At 54.0% G+C, this 10,429-nt stretch overlaps 1 protein-coding gene across 3 annotated transcripts in view; it reads right to left on the reverse strand.

Moving 5' to 3' along the window:
* Window positions 1-10,429, reverse strand: part of ADCYAP1R1 (adenylate cyclase activating polypeptide 1 (pituitary) receptor type I) — a 49,756-nt gene that overhangs the window by 3,882 nt on the left and 35,445 nt on the right. Inside the window, exons 13-15 of one of the 3 annotated variants that reach the window (XM_010829131.1) lie at window positions 5,998-6,078; window positions 2,508-2,637; window positions 1,052-1,093 (exon numbers count right to left, since the gene is read on the reverse strand). In XM_010829131.1, coding sequence (XP_010827433.1) covers window positions 1,052-1,093; window positions 2,508-2,637; window positions 5,998-6,078 — 253 coding nt within the window. Of the gene's footprint in view, window positions 1-1,051; window positions 1,094-2,507; window positions 2,638-5,997; window positions 6,082-10,429 lie in introns of all 3 variants that reach the window. The other 2 variants (XM_010829125.1, XM_010829139.1) reach the window with 2 other exon arrangements.

Here is a 10,429-nt window from a genome sequence, read left to right on the forward strand (position 1 = left end):
GCTCCCTGAACCTGTCTTTCACAGCTCCTACCTGCAGGGCTCTGTCTGCCTCCTTATCTAACCCCTCTGTCGGAGAAGGTGATGGCAGCCCACTCCAGTACTCTTGCCTGGAAAATCCCATGGATGAAGGAGCCTGGTAGGCTGCAGTCCATGGGATCGCTAGGAGTCAGACACGACTGAGCGACTTCACTTTCACTTTTCACTTTCATGCATTGGAGAAGGAAATGGCAAACCACTCCAGTGTTCTTGCCTGGAGAATCCCAGGGATGGGGGAACCTGGTGGGCTGCCGTCTATGGGGTTGCACAGAGTCAGACACAACTGAAGTGACTTGGCAGTAGCAACCCCTCTGTAGGTTGTCTGAGAAAGTCTTCTTATTTCTCAGATACAAAATCAGGGGAAGCCTGCCACAGTCATGCAGCCAAGACCCAAGCGCTTGGTGCAATGACTTCTGCCCACTCTCCAAAGCCACCCACCCACTCAGCGCCCTCTCCCATCTCAGCATCTCTGTTCTGGGTTCTACTCAAAACATCATCCTAACAGGATAAAGCAGGAGGCCTGGCAAGGGAGAATTACTAGAAGATTCCAGGCCTCTCCCCAGGATCAATCAAGTGTACTCTACAGGGGACAGGTCTGAGCAAGCAGGCTGGCATGCTGGGGTAGTGTCAAGCATTGGATGGCTCCCTTCTCAGCATCCCTGCCCAAGAGCAGCCTCATGAACTGTAGGTACCATTTCCTGTGGCTGGTACTGTAGGTACCATTTCCTAAGGTTTGTCTTACGGTGAGCCCTCCCAGGTGGGTTTGCACTCAGAAGTTGATGCCTTTATGGGCGAATCTCTGCTCCTGAGACTGGGCCTCAGCAAAGCGGGAGGGAGTCTGGCATCAGGAAAGGTGGCAGGGTTGGGGGGAGGCTGTCATCCTCCTCCTGTAGGCACTGTGAGTCCGCAGAGCCCTGGTCTAGAGGATCAACCCTGTGTGGCCAGCTGGTCATACCCCTGTCTGCTCCCCAGCAAGCTGCACCTCCACCACTAAGAAACCCAGGATCTTACTTACCTCTCCATTCAGAAAGCAATAGAGAACAGCCACCACAAAGCCCTAAGGAGAGAGAACAAACAGAACCTGAGAATGCTAGCAAGGAACCTCCCACGCGGGGTGTGGGAGGCAGCAGGAGCCGGGAGTGACACCAGGAAGCAGGGAAATAAGTGACCGAGATGCAAGCACCTGCCCAGGAGCCTGCAGTAAAGCAGTCAAAGTTCTGCTCCACTGAGATGGCCACACCCCTGAAGCCAAGTGGCTGGTGGCGGCATTCCCTCCCACCCACAACCCTGGCTTTGGATCTCACATTCCCTTGGTCAAATCCTTCCCATTCCCAAGGGCCAGCTCTGTCCCACTTTCTAGAAGAGGCCTTCCCCACATACCCCAAAGTGTTCAGGTTCCCAAGCCAGCCTGCAGGCCCCCTGAGGGCAGCACTCCTTCAGGACAGAACAGCCCTGTCTTTATCCACCACCACCTCCCCACCCCGTTGGCCAGACAGCTTCGTACATGGAACGTACGGAACACTACGTGGTTCCTGCTACCTAGTAGGTGTTTGGCTCTTCTACATATATTCTTGACTTATAGTCTGGGCATTTAGAATTCCTGTGCTGAGAGATAGGAACCCAGGCTCTGACTCCCAGTCTGGGACTTTGCCAATAAACCCCTCAGCCTTGCCAGGTTAAGAACCTTATCAGGTAAAACAACTGAGTTAAAATGGGAGGAGGGAGAGAATCAAGTCAGATAAACAGAATAACTTCTCAACCATCAAGGTCAAATACTCCTCTAATGAGTTGGGCTTGGAAGAGGCACTGTATCCTAGGGACATTCAAAGGAGCCAACCTTGCCTTCCCTGACCCACTCATGCACCCATCTGTTCATGCACTCACTATGCATCCTTGCACTGACTCACTCTGCTTCACTCACTCATTTACAGCCCTGTCTGCTGATTCCTTCAAGAACAGACTTACTAGTCCTCCAGTTTTCTCATTCCCTGGATCACTTATTTATGTAACTGTTCATCCCCCTGTTCAGCTCATTCAGCTCCCTGGGATCAGATCCTGTGCTGGGGATCTCGACCTCGGTAACTCAGAGCTCCAGCACTCAGAGAGGGAAGTCAGATGTGGAGAGAGAGGTCTCTTGAGGACACTCCACCCATCCCCAGGGCTAATGCTGAGGGACAGGGAGCTGCTGTCTGCTGTCTCTGATGGCCCAAGGGAGGCCTGGCTCAGGACTCCCAGATGCACCAGCAACACGAAAGCACCGGCATGTGTTCTCATGGAAGCCTAGAGGGCAGAGAGTATGAAGGGCCCTCCCAGGTGTCTTCTAATCTAGTACTGTTATTCCAGAAGGGGAAACTCAGAGCTGAGTTTAGGTTAACGACTTAGGACCACCAACAAGGTAGAGGCCAGGGACCTGGCTCCCCACAAGCTCTTCCCTACACACACACACACACACACACACACACCACGCCTACCTGGAAGGAGCCCAGACCCAGCTCAAACACGAGTCTCTCCCTCTTGCTGACGTTCTCCGGGGAGAAAGCAAAGACGGTGTAGTGGATTCCAAAGAGTGGGATGAGCAGCAAGGTGGACCTGGCGAGCCGTCTGTAGGGAGAGAGCAAGCCGTCTACTCCGGGGGCCACCAGGGCCTGAGGCCGGAGCCGTGCAGGGCAGAGAACTGCAGTCCCAGCCGCTCCTCTCCCCCAGCACCGGAGCCCCTGCCCATTGACACCCTCAGGATTCTCTCCCAGGGCGTGGGTCCTAGGGAAGATGGTCAACAGAGCCCCAGCTTCCAGAACTCCCTGGGAAGTTCTGGGGAGACTTCCCTCAGTCTGTGGGGTGCCCATCCCTCTAGGCCACACAGGTGTCCTGTGGAACCACTGAACGTGCACAGGTGAGTATGTGATTGACAGAAACCTCTCTGGGGAGGTATGAAGCCCTCTGGAAAAATGAAGTCAGGGCAAAATCCTGCAGTGGGATTTGGACGGACAACGTGATGCATCTTCAAGCAAAACAAATGTTTTTCAGCACTGAAAGGAAGCTCTCTGTGCCTGGAAAGGGCAGCCCTATGGGACCACAGAGACAGTCAGCTTCTCTGAGTCTGGGGCTGGCCAGGGATGCTCATGGAGAGTGGTGGGGAGGTGCTGACCACTGGGAGGGTGTGGGCCCAGAGGGTAGAGCACAGGAGACTCATGGGAGGGATGCTAGGAAGGATTTACTGACCCTGAACGTAAACAGCCACCATCCAGCAGGAGGAACCTGCCACCTGGGAAACTGCGTCAGAGGTGGTGAAGAAGGCTGTCTGCGGGGCTGGGAGTGGAACCGGGAAGAGAGAAATGGCCCTAGGGACCTCACTACCCGCCTGCGGCAAGCTCTCCTGGGGTTCCTCTGACTGCAGCTGGCTCCTAGGCCCAGTGGGGTGGGACCATGGTCTGAGAGGGTGGACCGCAGAAGCCACGGGAAAATGTCAAGAGGAGGCATGGTGACACGTGCTCTTGTGGGTCCTTCCCAGGGCAGGGGGGCACCCAGAGGGTCTTCAAGAGTGGGACCCCATCTCCACCCACCCCAGCAGACTGGTTCTCTTTGGACCTCCTGGAAGAACTGGCCCCACCCTGCAGGTGCAATGTGCCCCCTGGGGCCCTCTGAGCTTCAGCCTCACCCTCTCCTGGCAGAGCTAGTCCATGAGGTGGGCAGCAGAAGATGGGGGCAGGCCTTCAATCTGGGGCAGTTACACTAGATGCCCCTCCCTCTTCCTGACCCCAGCCTTTCTGGGAGAGACTATTCCACTGAGTGTGAGGGCTCCAGATTTTCAGGAGAAGCGGAGTCCATAGATTCTGAGTGACGCCTACTCAGAGGGAAAGGATAGGGAAGGGGAAGAAAGAGAAGCAGAGGGGAGGTACACTAAGAAAGGGGAAGGAATAGCCCAGGGAGACCTCCAGGTGGATCATGGCTCAGTACTGGAAAAAGGCCCCTCGACTGCCCAGCACCCACCAATCTTCCACATGCTCACAGGTGGCCGGTTCTGCAGGACCTGGGGGTGCCTGGACCAGAGTGGGGGCCAACAGGATCCCACTCAGAGCCTGGCTGTGGTCTCGGAGTGTCCTAGCCTCTCACCTCTCTTCTGTCTGTCCTCTCTCAGAAGTGGCTCCTTGATGGCAGGTGTGGTGCCTCACTTATCTGTCATCTACCCTGGCCAGCACCTACCAGGCATGGGGCCCATGCTCAAAAAGTGTGTGTCCATTAAGGTACAACCACACAGGCCTGGGATGATACACCTCAGAGCCCTGAACACTGGGCATGACCTGGGAGCCCGGGTCCCGCTCATCTCCAGGCACCCAGAGCCTCACCCCAGAGGACAGCAGGGAGTGTTGGCTGAAGAATGAAAAGCAAAGTTGTCTGGAAACACAGGAACATGGACATCTTGAGGGCCCCTCTGTGACCCTGACTAAAGAAGTTACTTTAAAGAGCAGCTTAAGAAGTTGAGGAGAGAAGGCAGCCCGGCCTCCTGTGGTCCCTTTATCCTCTCCCCAAATGGGTCTGTTTCCAGGGATCTGTCTATGCAGTTTGACAAATGAAAGTGTTAGTCGCTCAGTCATATCTGACTCTTGTGACGCCATGGACTGTAGCCCGCCAGGCTCCTCTGTCCATGGGATTCTCCAGGCAAAAATACTGGAGTGGGTTGCCATTCTGTTCTCCAGGGGAACTTGCCGATGCAGGAACTGAACCTGGTCTCCTGCACTGCAGGCAAATCCTTTACCATCTGAGCCACCAGGAAAGCCCTAGAAATCAAAAGGCCAACCCTCTCCAGCATTTGTGGTGGCAGAGGATGGGACGGGTTCAGTATGTGAGAAACACAAGCCTTCGAGCACTTCCCACCCCCTAGCATCCCAGAGTGCAACCCAAGGGCCCTGCCCTCCCTCCCCCGCAGCCCTGCGATGGCCCAGAAAGAATGAGGGACTTCTGCCAGGGACCCAGGCATCCCAATGACTCCTGATAGATGCAGCAGTGGGGGTGGATGAGGAAGGCATGGGTCTCAGACTTCGAGGACTCTGTCCCTCAGAGCGGGGACCAGAGGCCTTGGAATGGGGACATAAGGTTTGAACCTTAGAACCCCTCCTTGGGGAGTCACAGAATCACCCTATGATCTGATTAAGCCAGAGAGACAATGACACAAGCCTTTAGCCTTTGTTCCCCTGCCCCAAGGAGACACTGATGGGCAGAAGGGGCCTAAAGAAACACAAGGGAGAGCTTCCTACAGCCAGAGATGACCAAATGAAGGTGGGATCCCCTACTTAAAGGGCTTTCCAAATAGGGGCTGAAGTTCCAGCTAGAGATGCCTCAGGGTCTAGTGCTTAGGACTCCCTGGGTTCAATTCCTCACCCTGCCAACTTCTGGCCTTGAGTGAGTCATTTCACCTCTCTGTGCTTCAGTTTCCTCACCTGTAAATAGAGGATAATACAAGTACCCATCTCAAGGCTTGTGTGGGGAGTAAGTCACTCTGCAGGTGAAGTGTGAGCGAGGCACCTGGGTGAGGCTCCCACCCCTTGCAGGGGGACAGTCTAAGTGAATTCAAGCTCAAGGCTCTTAGAAATCATCTAACAGCTGCAAAGGCTGAAACCCAGAGAAGTGGGGGGTTGGGGGAAGACCACATGTCGAACCAGCATCTGCAGAGGCTTCCAAGCTGCTTCCTCCTCAGAACCAGCCGCACCCCGGCTGCTCCCACGACGTCCATAGCCCCATCCCCGCCACCTCCCCTCATACCCCAGGCCACAGGGTTGCAGAGAACTCACAAGACGCACAGATGTCAACATGCAACAGCCGGGCAAGGGCTCAGGGCTGGAGGCACAGGCTCACTCCCCGCTCTCCTCCAGCCTGGGAAGACAGCAGCTCCAGGTGGAGGCAGCAGCAGCATGCGTCCCCCTCCCATCCAGCACACCCGGCCACAGCCTCGCCACGCACACTTACAGAGTAATGGTGGACAGTTCTGACATCTTGCAAGAGTGCTGCTGAGCCCGCTGTGGCTTGCAGTAGCATTTCTGCACGCAGCTGCTGGGTGTGACAAGATCAGCATTTCTGTCAGCTGGGGGCATTGGGCCACGAGAAACTGAGGTGGGGACTTAGAGTGACACGGCTCACGGGGAGCGTAGAGCAGCTCGGGGTGTAGAGACGGAGCGGGGGCGTCACATGGGGGAAGCTGAGGGCCGAGATGCGGTCAGCTCTGGACATAGAAACACACACCCCTACATATACACGTGTGCACACAGACACACAGGCATACGTGAACACTCACACTGGGAAACCAAAAGGTGGCGGTGGGGTTCACGGGAGAACGTGTGTGTTTATAAGCCGGGCCTGGCTGGGTCTCAACACAGGACCATGAGCTGTCTCCAGAGTTAGCTCCAGGCTTGGGGCATGGCCTTGCCAGAGATCCCAAGGCAAGAGGGGCAGCTGGAAACCCCTGGAATCAGGCCAGCTGTGGGCTTGCTTGTGAAAACCAACTGGAACATCCACTGGTCATCCTCCCACCCTCTCCCTCCTCTGCCCGCGCCTTCCTCTGACAGAACCCTGAGCACCGTGGTGTGGGCCTAAGTGGAGAAGAGGTAGGATGGGTGGAGCGGATGCAGATGATAGACGCTACACACCCACCATGCAAGCTGAAACAAAATGAAAAATCCACTTTCTCAGTGGACTGAGTCACACCGCAGCAGCTCACGGATAGGTAGCGGTTCCCAGATTGGAGGCTCTGCCAACACTGCTGAGGTTCTACTGCACAGCGCTGGCTAGACTTCTCCATAAAAGTTCAGCGGGCAGGGACTGAGGGCTGAGGGGACACCCTTCGGGCTCTGCTCCACTGACTGCAGAAATGAGCCACCTTAAGGAGCCATCCACACGTGGGTCCAGGATGCCTGTCCAGCTCTACCTGTCCCTGGGGGAGACACAGAGCTCTGTCTCCTCAGAGACATTTCCTCAGAGAGGCTCAACTTCCATCTCTTTTAGCCCCTCTCAGTCCTGCCTACCCCTGGCTAACACTACCCATTTTTTTTTTTCCCGTCTCTGACAAACATGTAAGAGATGGAAGAAGAGCCGTGTCGTCTTGTCAGACTGCAAAGGAGAGGCCCATTTCACACACCCTCGTCAGGCACAGTGAGGCAGAGCCCCTAGTAGCTGCTGCTGACCTGACAGCCCTGTGGGGGTCTGAAGCAAATGAGAATGGATTTGCCCAAAGAGCCCAGACCTTCGGCATTCATGGATTCGGAATGTGTGACCCCAGCTCTGTAAGAGTAAGTCTGAAGGTCCCTGACATGTAGTGACATATCGTTTAGCTGAGGTAGACATCTGAATCACACATGTCATAGATGTGGCAAGCTGAGGTCCACGCAGCATCCTTGCCTCAGTCAGGTGTGTGGTTCTCCTTTAATTAACATCTTTCACTTCGTGCCAGACTCTGAGGTGGGTGCTACTAGATCCTTCTACAGATGAGGGATGGTATGAGGCTCTGCTACCCAGACTGCTACATCAGTACCACCTGAGAACTTCTTAGAAATGCAGAAATTTAGAGTTTCAGACCTACTGCCTCAGAATCTGCATGTCAACAAAATCCCTAGGTGATCTGCCTGCAAATCAAAGTTTCAGAACACTGTTGGGAGGAAGTCATGTATCTGAGAAGTTTCTTCATGTGCCTCAATGACTACCAAAGGTCTGTTTCGTTACAAAGAGACACATGGACACATAAGTATGTTTTTCTCAATCATTAAAAGAGTTTAATTGGATATTCAGAAATGGAAGCCATTCTAGTCTTCAAATTTATTCTCTACCTTGCCCAGATTGAAAGATTGATTACTCTCTCCTAAGGCAAGTGGCCTCACCCCTCAACCTTGGTCTGGGTGAGCCACAAAAATCAAGTCAGGGAGCCTGAGAGCCCAAACCTCACAGGTCACTTCATACACACTAGGCTTAAACTCTCACCTCTCAGAACCTTCAGCTGTTCTCCTCCAAGATCTCTTCTCCTTGAGTTTCCAAGTTTTCCCTATTCTTTCTGGGCCCTGGATACAGTAAACATAGGCCCTTCTGATTTCTTTAAATATTACTAAAGGCCATTGAGCAACAAGTAAGCTGGGAAATCACACCCCAGTAAAGATGTGTGTCTCTTCGGGGGAGGCAGGAGGGTGGATCAAAAATGACACCTGATGCCTGGGAGGGCTCCCGGGAGAAGAGATGAAGTTAAAGGACCTTCCCAAACACCCTCCTTCCCCCAAACCTCCAGTGACTGTTCAAAAGGATCCAATGAAAAGAAACCGAAAGGAAAGAGGGTGGCAGAAAAGCCAGAGACAGGCACGAGAAAAATGTCCAAATCACTGAAAAGTCACTACAGTTAGTGAAAAAAAAAAGAAATTCAATCAAGAGGAAGAGATTAACCTGGGTGGGCTGATCAGCTTAGTTCTGATTTGGATCCAAGGGAGGATAAGCAACTCAGACAAGGATACCAGGTGGAGGCTGCATGGAGAGCAGCATCGTCAGCCTAAATCAGAAGGCAGCAGACCCCTACAGCGGGTGCAAGAATGACACCCACATCTGGAAGTCAGGGGGCCCTGGCTCCCAGGCCTGGTTCTGCCACAGCTTTGCTGGGTGTCTGCAGGAAGGAAAAACACTGCCATCTATAACTCAGGGATGCAGCACATGGGTTCTTCAGACCTTGCTTTGGTCTCAAGCTAAATAAACCCCATGCATGTTGTAGTGCCTTTTGTATGTATGGCTGCCTGGACTGTAGCCCCCAGATATTAGACAGAGACCCACGCAGGGGAACCTTTTGTAGGCAGGATCCTTGTCTATCTCACCCTGATCCTACTGATCAGCATAATGCTAGACACATAGCAGACCCACAGAATGTCGTGACCTCGTGACCTGAATTGAACGTTCTCCATAGTGTCCCTCATGCTGCTAAGATGCTGTTCCCCTTCAAAGCTTGGCCCAGTCCCCAGAGAAGCACTCCCCACCACACTGGCACTCCAATCAGAAGCCCAGCTCAGCAGATCTTGGAGTTTCCCTGCCCTCCCTCATTTCCCCCCACCACTGAGGACTTGCCAGCCCCCTGTGCCTTGTGCCTAACCTGTGGCTTGGGGACCTGAGTTCAAGGCTTTGTTTGGCCACTGACTTGCTGAACTTAGGTGTTGCCACTTTCCTTCTCTGGACCTCGGTTTCTCCACCTGCGAAATGGGGGCAACCATTCCCTATTGACAATCCCAAATAGGAGTTGTTAGGATAGGGTACTCCTAGACAGAGGATGGGGAGAGGGTGTTTTGGAAGGAGAAGACAGAGCCCCATGTGAACTGGGAACCTCAGGCTGTGGGCTGAGTTCCTGGACTGAGAGCTTCCTGGCTGGACTTCTGCCTAGACAGGGAAGAGTCTGTCTTCAGAGGCGAATGTTGTCTCTCTGACACTGGGTAGGTTACAGCCCTGCTGAGCTATGTACTACATCACAGTATCTGTTCTCTTTCCTTTACCCCAAGGGGCCATGGAGATCTGCTTTGTGGGGTCCCTGAGGGGAATAAAGACAAGGTTTCCCTCCCTGACCCAGACTCAAGAGGCTGCTCCAATGCCCATCTTGCAACAGGAAGACCGCTGGGAATAAAGCCAGCTCCCCACAGAGACAGGCCTGAGATGCTCTCAGCACAGAAACCTCACCCTCCTTTTTCTGAGCCAGTCAGCTTCTCACAGAGGTAAACTCTGCTCCCGAGAAAAGGAAGGTTAACCCTGACCCCAGAATGGGGCTGAGCCCTAAGCCCTGGCTTCAAACAGCGTTGAGCCTAAGCACAGGCTTAACCCAGACTCAGGCCCACACTCCATGCCTGGCCACTGCCCAAGTTCTGAGCCCAGCCATTCCTTCTCCCAGCAGCCAGTGAGAGTGGAGGTGGCTCATGGCTGCTGCCCCCTGCAGGAACCTCAGCCCCCAGCAGGTCCTCTGATTGGGTCTGGAGCACCATCTTGGTCTACAGAGGAGGGCAAACCTCACCATCTGAGCCACTGGAACAAACCTACAGGAAAAGGGGTGGGTGCCGGTCTGTGGGCACAGGCAGGAGGTCCTCTCGGTCTCTCCTGGGGATTCCCAGGCTTAAATTTGTTCTGGGAACAGAGGGAAAACCCAGAAAATTGTTGTGGGCAGATCTGAAAGGGTCTCAGCCCAACACATAACTCTGCTGACCAAGGGGATTCAGACACAGCTCTGAAATCTCCCTCTCCCATCACATCCTGCCCCTTTTTGAATTCCCCCATTGTCCCCTCCTCTCCCCACCCAGCAGTAGATACCTCCCAGCTCAAAGCACTCCAGGTAGGGCAGTTTTGTACAAGACTGGAACCCACTGGGGCCTTTTCTTCCAGGAAGCCTTGTTTAATATCATCT

The sequence above is a fragment of the Bison bison genome, unplaced genomic scaffold (genome assembly GCF_000754665.1).
Source record: "Bison bison bison isolate TAMUID 2011002044 unplaced genomic scaffold, Bison_UMD1.0 scf7180017858770, whole genome shotgun sequence".
Lineage (NCBI taxonomy): Eukaryota > Metazoa > Chordata > Mammalia > Artiodactyla > Bovidae > Bison > Bison bison.